The sequence below is a fragment of the Lactuca sativa genome, chromosome 9 (assembly GCF_002870075.4).
Source record: "Lactuca sativa cultivar Salinas chromosome 9, Lsat_Salinas_v11, whole genome shotgun sequence".
In the NCBI taxonomy this organism is placed as follows: domain Eukaryota; kingdom Viridiplantae; phylum Streptophyta; class Magnoliopsida; order Asterales; family Asteraceae; genus Lactuca; species Lactuca sativa.
In genome coordinates, this window is record NC_056631.2 from 27,675,870 (window position 1) to 27,685,596 (window position 9,727).

The 9,727-nt window shown below is 37.3% G+C and overlaps 1 protein-coding gene across 1 annotated transcript; it reads left to right on the plus strand.

Moving 5' to 3' along the window:
- The first annotated feature begins 4,895 nt into the window (after positions 1–4,895).
- Positions 4,896–7,690, plus strand: LOC111902215 (receptor-like cytoplasmic kinase 176). Its single transcript, XM_023898068.3, has 7 exons — positions 4,896–5,070; positions 5,374–5,493; positions 5,722–6,044; positions 6,147–6,282; positions 6,393–6,535; positions 6,836–6,959; positions 7,041–7,690. Exons 2-7 carry the CDS (start codon positions 5,442–5,444, stop codon positions 7,484–7,486), a joined length of 1,224 nt encoding a protein of 407 aa, XP_023753836.1. The 5' UTR covers positions 4,896–5,070; positions 5,374–5,441; the 3' UTR covers positions 7,487–7,690.
- Positions 7,691–9,727: the final 2,037 nt, after the last annotated feature.

Here is a 9,727-nt window from a genome sequence, read left to right on the forward strand (position 1 = left end):
TAAAGAAAAGTTCTAGATCCGGTTGTTAGCTACATGTGGATATAAAGAAGGTAAAAAACAAAGCTTTTTGAAGAATTGAAAAATTCACATGCGTGCGCATGAAGGGCATGACACGCAGTAGCCTACCGACATGGGGACATGGACGAATCTGGACCTGACACGTGGCGGTAAGGGGCTGGATCTACGAAGCTCGACTTGCGCGGCGCGTATCTTGTCAGTGCACGGCACACACTTATCTAACTATAAATACCCCTTGAAAGCTTCTCATTTCTCACATATTTCAAACTCATTCTCTCTCAAACATTCTCCCTGTTCCCAATCCAAATTTTTCGGACTTCTGACCCTTTTTGGCTAGACTCTGGGATAGCTAGAAGTTCGACTAGTATATGCTCTCGGGTCGGAGTTCTATCAGTGAAATCTCTCAGTTTTCGCTAAAACCTCTATAAGTTAAGCTACACTCTTTTGCTTTCAGTGTAACTTATATTTATAGTCATATGTCGTTATTATGAACCTATAAATATGTAACGTCCCAAAATTGAAGACCAAAAGAATTTCATTTTTATAATAATAAAACCATTATCCAAAACGTTTTCATAAAAACCCATGATGTAATCAGAGTATGTCAACAATCATTTTGTTACACCAGAGTCAAACAAAATGCGGAACAATATGGTGTGTGCGATGCGATCATCCCGAGCTCTTCCCATTCGATCCGAAAAGTACCTGAAACATAAACTAAAAACTGTAATCAAGAAGCTTTATGAGTTCCCTAAGATACCTCATACCATACATATCAAACATACAATAGGCCATTGCCAAACACCCATCAAGCCCCGCCCGACATCAGGCCCCACTCGGAACATATCTGTCAATAATATGAGATGGCCCCACTTCATCACATTCATCAGGCCCCGCCCTAAATTCATTCATACACATAAAACACATGCAAAAATCATTAAGATAAATAACATACAGTTCACTCATCAAGCTCCGCTTGGCATCGAACCCCGCCCGGTATACATATCACATAACATACATGCAAAAGTCATACAAACAACTAGCATCCTAATCATAATAAACCATGGGCCGGCATTGGTTCCTTCGAACCACTAAGCACAGTGAGGGGACTCACCACAAGCTGCTGAATTTCTCAGATAAAAGCTCAGACTATTGATAGGGAAAATCCCCGCGCTAACCCGTTAAATAAATCCAATTATAAGTTGGGCCATAAACCAAAACTATGAATGTCATTAAATTGTCCAACTACCATGGTAAAAGACCATTTTACCCTTTCCTCACTTGGCCTAATAACCAAAGCCCAACCCAATAGCTCCAAAAGCCTAATATAACCCAAGATCCTAAATGGCACCCAAAGCCCATTATAAGCCCAATCCAAGAAGGCCCAATGTCAAACAATAGCCCAAAGTCCAGAAATGATCTAATTCCATAGAAGTTTAAGGTCTAAGCCCAATCAATACAAAGCCCAAATAATCCAAGCCCAATCAATGAGTGTACGCACTGCGTACGTGACTGATCCGGAAACAAGGCTCGCACCCAATACGTCCAACGTACTCAGGAGTATGCCCACCGTACTGTCCTGACTCCAAGTCCTTGCTCAGAAGTCTTAATCACTTAAGAACTTAACTTCCAATCCTCAAATTAAGATCATATTAAGGCCTTAAACCATAAAGTTGAAGACTTTAAGCCTTTGCATGGCTAAAAACACCCCAAGTCCAAATCAAGCATTTAAAATCCATTAAGAAGAACATCATCCTTGTATGTTTAAGCTAAACCCATCAAGCTATCTATCATCTCAAGCTATTTGAGTAGCCCATACTCCCAAAAAAGGCTTAAAGGACCCAAAAATGTACAAATAAGGCCCTAAAATAGATCTATCATAAGGAACCATCAAGTTAGGAGCATTATACCTCAAATAGCTTTCAAAGTTGATGAAGGTCTTAGATCTTCAAGTTCCAAGTCCACCAAAGATTCACCACCAAGCTTCATTTCCTTCAAGGGACCCAAAACCACTACAAAATCACACAATGGCTCACAAACACTCAAATGAGGCTAGGGTTTCATTATTAGGGTTTGGAGAAGTGAACGCTGACCATAAGATGCTCCCAAGCCATCATAGGTTGATTAAATAGGGCACAAACCCTAAAAACTAGGATTTTCACCTGCTTAGCTTACACCTAGCGTATGTGGGTGCCTCTATGTCCAACCCTTGAGCCAGTACGCCCAGGCGTACTCGGCTAGGGACCAAAATGAAAAGAATTTACAAATAAGGGTTAAAATGAGCATACCTAAAAATTGCAAATCTTACAACATATGATTTATTAGTAATTCCATTTCATTATACTGATTGATCTAATCACAGGAGAGGTGTATGATCACGTTGGCTTGGTTGTTGGATTTCAAAAAAGCTATTACGCTGAAATGATCCTACCCACCAAATTCCGCATTATTAAATAAACTATGGTTTTAAATAAGCATAAATAAAATTTATAAAATGACCGTGAAATTGGGGATGTCACAGAGTAATTGAGCGGTAAATAGTTGTTCTAGTTAAATGAAGGATATAAGAGGATAATTATATGTAATAGCCACGTAATTAATTTCTTATTTTCTTAAAATATCATAATACCCTAGATGACCGACTTAATCTAGTGTGACATAAGGATTGATTATATACAAGATAAAAAGTTGACAAATCTGCAAATATGGTTCATGTGGTATGTCGAAAATTACCACTTTGGTCCAAAAAGTTTTGACTAGCACCACTGGTCAAAAACTTTCATTTTGTTGCGGTTTTTGGTCCATGTTTTTACAAAAATATTTAAGTTGACATATTTACCCTTGGTATTTTGTTTTTCTATTTTCTTTTATTAATTTTAATATTTTTTTAATTAAAATAAATATAAAAGAAAAGTCAAAATGTAGTCACCCCTTATCCCTTTTATCTGTGCATCACTTAACACCACCATCACTATCACCTGTCAGTAGCATCACAAACACCACAACCGGAAGCCGTCGTCAGAGAAGAAGTGAAACGAAGAGAGACATATGGCATTAGGGTTTGCAAACCCTAAACCACCTCAGACATGAGAAAGAGAGAGAGACATAAAACGACAATAGGGTTTGATATGACATGCGTCAAAGCTAGGGTATGCTATAAGAGGTGGCTCAGACGGTGGGTTTTCGGCACCAACAAAGGGTTTGATATATGTTCGTCACCCGAGCTCCAGCAAGAGGTTTAATTTTCAGATCTGAAGGTTTCCTACCGTTACCGCTAGAGTTACATCAAGAGAGAGATAAAGAAGGAGAATGACGATGACATTTATGGAGTGAACCCCGTAAATCGTTTGGGTAGAAGATGACAGATCTGGCTCCAACAGGTGTGAAGAGGTGACGTTTCGACAAACCGATCCAGAGACCGACGACCTTTATGGTTTCGTCATAAGGAGGAGGCAGCGTTTCAGCAAGAAAGCTGGCGTTTCAGCAAACAGATCCGGAGACCGACAATGGTTTCTCACTCCCACCCCCAGCTCCCTTTTGATTTCTCTCTCTCTTTCTCTCTCTCTCTCTCTCTCTCTGGTCTGACTAGATCTGAAAATCGAGCTACTAGAACTCTGGCGACCAAAACTCAAACTTTAGAAGAGATATGTGGAGGCGACGAGCTATAGTGGATATGGTGACTGGTGGTGGCGGTGATGATGTTTACTGGAGGGAATAAAGATGAAAAATGGGGAAGAATAAGGATGAGCATGGATAGCAAGTACCCGCTTTTTAAATTGAAACTGCCTCAGAACTATTGGTTATGGAACTGGAACTGAGGTCACTCGTTCCGGTTCCGGTTTCATTTTTCATTTTTTAGGAACCGTTACTCGTTGGGTAACCGCCGGAATCGGTTTTGAAATATTAAAATTTAAAAATGCTTAATACTTAAACGAATTAACCGTGACAACGTTGATGACTAAGACATTTGTTAGGACTATCTAATTAGATTTTGGAAGTAACATGTTAATAAGTCATGTTTGCAACTTTTTTCTTATTCAAAACAAATGATATGATATAAATTTAAATGTATTACTGTAAAACAACTTGAACATACGCGATGTCCTTTGAAAAGGTGTGATAGATTGATGATAAGAATATGGACTTTGATTTATGACTTATATTTAGCAACTTGGATTATCTTTTAGATCGATTATTTTTTTGTTGTTTGGAACTTGCATCGTAATGAACTAGTTATAATATTTACTTTTTGTTTCAATGGCTAAGAATCATTTTGTATTAATGAAACTAAAAGAACGATGTAACCCGGTTACTCGTTTCTGAACCAGAACCGCCGGTTCCGGGACTAGTTCCAAAAATTTAAGAACCGTCTAGACCGGTTCCGATTCCGGTTTTTACTTCACAGGAACCACCGGTTCCGGTTCTGACGCAATTAAGCGGGTACTCAACTATGATCATCCCTAGGGAGGAAGAGCAGTAGTAGAAAAGAGAGAGGGGAAGGGGGTGATTACACTTTTTTTTATTTCATTTTAAAAAGATTCAAAATAGATTAGATAAAACTTGCAGTAAAATCAAAGTTTTTGTAGTCTAAACATTTTTGAGACAAACACAATGATCATTGTTACACTTTTGTCTAGCAATTAAAAAAAATCAGCAAACAAAAAGATCATTTTTTCCTTAAAATAACGATAAAGTTGATCAACAAATTATCGATTATGAATTTATCATGACATGAAAAATAATTCGTTAAGTTGGTGGGCGAGTTTTGAAATAAGGCAAGCTTTAATAATCATGCATGATGCAACTATGGAAACCCTTATCCCCACCACAGTATATAATGCCAAAGTGGGGGCAGCTCCGCTATTAATGTCCTCTTATCTTAACATACATTCACCACTCCGACAGGCCGCCCTCCCTCCCTCACCCCCCCACCTCACTCATTTGATTAACCACCCAAAAATTTCTCAAATAACCATAGCCACCGACCACTACCCTGTTCTTTCTCTTTTCTCTCGGAGGACAGCAAATTTTCGATTCTTTCAAAAAAAAGAGGTACAGATTCATTGTTTTGCTGTTGAACCTCGTTGTGAGTTTGTGTGATTTCATCTTGTTTACCACAAATCGTTGTTTTGCTGTTGAACCTCGTTATGGGTTTGTGTGATTTCATCTTGTTTCCCACAAATCGTCAAGAAAAAAAAAACTATCTTTTTCATCAAATCGTTACGTGGTTAATGGTGAAACGTAGTTCCAGTGCACAAAGCTTTTTGCTCCTTGGGATAACCAATCTTCCAGCTTTTCACACCCAGATCTGATTTTTATCTTATTCTAATCTTGTTTTACCTCTTAAAACTGTAGCGAGGTTCTTGTTCTTCGAATAACCTTGTTGAAGTGAGAGAGACCCCTTTCCAAGAAGAAGAATTTCGATGGGTATTTGTCTGAGTGCTAGAATCAAAGCTGAGAGCCCCTGTCACACAGGTATACTTTCAAGTTTCAATTTCTTTGTTAACGATGATAAACCAGCAATAATTTAACTGCATCTATTTAAAGGTTTACGATAATTTAACTTTCCCCAATTCCCTTTTCCGGGAATCTGAATATACCAATTAAAAAACGACACAGATGACAGAAGTTGCAGTTAGAATGTTTCGAAAAGGGAATCAATCAATCAATCGTCTAATTTATGGTATTGTCTCCATAATTCAGGGGTAAGTTCAAGAAATGTAAGTACGGATGGAAATGGAATTAGCACTTCCTTTAGCAGCAAGGTCTCATCGGTTCCTCCGACTCCCCGGAGTGAAGGAGAAATATTGCAATCAACGAATCTGAAGAGCTTTAGCTACTCCGATCTTAAAACAGCGACCAGAAATTTCCGGCCAGATAGCGTGTTGGGAGAAGGCGGTTTTGGTTCGGTTTTCAAAGGGTGGATCGATGAGCAGTCGTTGGTCGCTACAAAGCCGGGAACCGGAATTGTTATCGCCGTTAAAAGACTCAATCAAGAAAGCTTTCAAGGTCACAGGGAGTGGCTGGTGAGCTGACCCTCCTTCTAATTACTAATTACTCTTTTTCTTTTTCTTATTAAAATGAATCCTTTTTTTTAATGGAATCGGATTTTTGTGTTGTTTTTGTAGGCGGAAGTGAATTATTTGGGCCAATTTTCTCACCCGAATCTTGTGAATTTGATTGGATATTGTTTGGAAGATGAACATCGGCTTCTAGTTTACGAATTCATGCCACGTGGCAGCTTGGAAAATCATTTATTCAGGAGTGAGTTTTATGATTCTTTTTTAATTAATTTATTATTATTATTAGTAGTAGTAGTAAAGATGCTTTTTAAGAGATGATTCATGGGTTTCTGATGATTCTTGTTTTGATAGGAGGATCTTACTTTCAACCACTTTCATGGAGCCTTCGTTTAAAGGTTGCTCTTGGAGCCGCTAAAGGACTTGCTTTTCTTCATAATGCCGAAAACAAAGTGATTTATCGGGATTTCAAGACTTCTAATGTTTTGCTCGATTCAGTAAGTGGTCTTGATTTGAATTTAGATTTTTTACATTTGTTGTTTAATGCAAACCAAACCGACATATTCACATTATTTAACATGGTATTAGAGCTAGCTTGAACTACCTTAAACGTGTATAAAACTTGAGAACCTCAATGTGGTCTCAAGGTCCACATAGGATTTTTGGGCTTCTAGAATTGAAAATCAAAGACTCCACATATATTTAAAAGTTGCCCAAATGTTTTTTTTTTGGTATTCTTGAATAAAAAGGATCAAGGACTCCATATATCTAACAATCTAATTGTTTCTTTCATATAGGACTATAATGCGAAACTCTCGGATTTTGGGCTAGCCAAGGATGGACCAACCGGAGATAAAAGTCATGTCTCGACCAGGATCATGGGGACCTACGGATACGCGGCTCCCGAATATTTAGCAACCGGTACGTCTCAAAATAGCAATCGACTTCCAATTTTTAACCAAACTTGATGCTTATATATTTCACATTTTCCAACAATTGTAGGCCATTTAACCGCAAGAAGTGATGTATATAGCTTCGGTGTGGTCCTTCTTGAAATGTTATCGGGCCGAAGGGCCGTAGACAAAAACCGGCCCACAGGCGAACACAGTCTAGTCGAATGGGCCAAACCGTACCTTCCCCACAAACGTAAACTCTTTCGTGTCCTCGATAACCGCCTCGAAGGGCAATACACGTTAGACGGGGCCCACACGGCTGCAAATTTGGCCCTACGATGTGTCTCAATGGACCCACGGTTTAGACCTAGTATGGTTGAGGTGGTCAAAGAGCTAGAACTACTTCAAGATCCGAAAGGAATGACACGGATACGAAGACATTCTGCTAATGAAAAACAAACACGGAGATTGGTCCCACGTGAGGGTGTTGATGGTAATAAGTCGGGCCCCACGGGTTACCCGAGACCTTCAGTTTCTGCTATTTATAGTAAGTGAGTTGGTGAAGGAAATGTTTGAATTGGTATTGAATTTGGCTGAATGGTGTATAGTTGTTTTTGGGTTTAACCTTGTTTGAGAAGAAAGCATAGTGGTTGAGATCCAATTTGGAGTTGAGTTTGTATTTAAGCAAAGCTTGTGTGCTTGTGCCTTGTAGGATACAATACAACTTTAGTTTATTTGGAAATTTAGCTTTTTTCCACATTTAGGGATATCCGATTCCCGGTGGTTATTTGATATTAAATAATTCAGAATTAAACAATTAATCATAATAAGAGGGGTGGTAAAAAGTGTTGTTTAGATGTGATGCTTATAATTTTTGTTTATAGTTTAGTTTGAGAATGTTTGATAGATCTTAAACAAAATCATTAAAAGTAACACTCTTATTCGTATGCATTGTTGATTGACTTAAGTTTAATATGAAAATTTATTTTTATTCTGTCATAACAATAATTTTCAATATTATTAAAAAATATTTTCGTTTATGATTTTAAAAGTTCTATTTTCATAAGGTAAATAGTTTTAAGTATTTTTTTTTTCTTTTCCTTTATAAAAACTTTTTGTTGAAGAAGTTTTAAAATTGGAGATGAAACAAAAGTAATATAGTGTCTTTTCTTTTCCTTTACAAATTTTTTTTGTCGCATACATTCGTAAACTTATTATTTAACTTCAAATAATCAGATAAACATTATTATAATTACTTTATTTAAACACTAAAAGATAATATTGTACAGGTACGGCTTGAAATTGTAATAATCAACATTCCTAATTTTTATGATCACATGAAGACATGTATATTTAGATTTTAGAGGACAATAAGGATTGTAGATAGTTGATTGGTGCCAATGGAATTGATTGGTTTCAGTGGGATAGAAAGCACTTGGTAAGGATGGTCGACTAGTTGAAGGCCAGAGTACTATTGTTGTTGTACACTTCTGTATGTATGAACGAGCGAGTACATGTACCTCTATGTTTGATCTTTTTATATGAGTGAAAGTACATGTATTAACACCCAAAATTTATACCAATTGTTTTTTTTTACATGTGGTGGAACTTGGAAGCCAATTTCCTTAGGCTAAACTCTATAGGGAGTGGTGCCAATGGCAACTACTCCACATAGGCTCCACATCATCTTGTCATGCTCTTGTTATATTTTAAGAGTGGTGTTTGGTGTTTGTTGTGTGCCTAGAGGGAGAGGTGTAAGAAATAGATGACATGCCTTCATTTTTTTAGGTATGCGGTCTCTAGATGGTAGTGTTGCAAAATTTTCATCCAAGCCACATGGGATGTGTAGACTCCACTCTGTGCAACCTTATAGATCTTAAAAGAATGGGAAAACCTAGAAGATTTTAAAAATCCTCATCTTGGAAGCAATGTTGCAAAACTCGGCCTACGCGGCCAATAAATCAGAATCGGGTAGGGACCGAGGTGTCTAACTAGAAATCGGCAAAAAAAACTCGGAATCGGTCAAAACCAGCTCAAGTTTGGTCAAAATCGAAAAAATCAGGAATCGGTCAAAATCAAAAAATCTGTAAAAATCGGAAATTTTGACTTTTTTTTAGAAAAAATCTATAATTGTTATTGATATTCATCTATTTTGTTATAATTTTTAATAATCTTTTTATATTTGTTATATATATAATTTTCCTAATATTAATGTTATATAATTTATCCAATCTGAGTACTCCCCGTCTAGACCGAATACTCGTTAGGTGTTAGTCCATCGTTCTGGGAATGCCTAACGAGTTTTGCAACATTGCTTGGAAGTATGATTTACTATTGAGAGATACATGTTCCTTTATTGGATCACAAAAAAGTGATGCTAACACATATATGACTAATATGAGTTATTCCCTAAGATGCCAATTTAGAATTTTTTTTTCCTATCATTTCATAAGCTACATTTTAGAAGATATCATAAAATGGACATTTACCTCATTAAGAAAACCTCTTGAAATTCACAACCATATTTTTTCAATGATCCCTACTCTTAAGATATTCCCTTTGTTTCTCTCACAGTCGATGTCCTTTGCTCCCTCTCCTTAACAATATCCCAAGCATGTTAAACATCTTGATGAACATACATTAATCCCCAAAAATTCATTGTTTTCGATATGTGTGTTTCTATTAGCGCCTCTTATGTCTATAGGATGTAAGCAGTGTTCGTCCAGATGTTGTGCAAGCTGGGTGAATGCCTAAGGGTCATCCTTCCCAGGGACTACAATCTTTAATTTTTAGCTG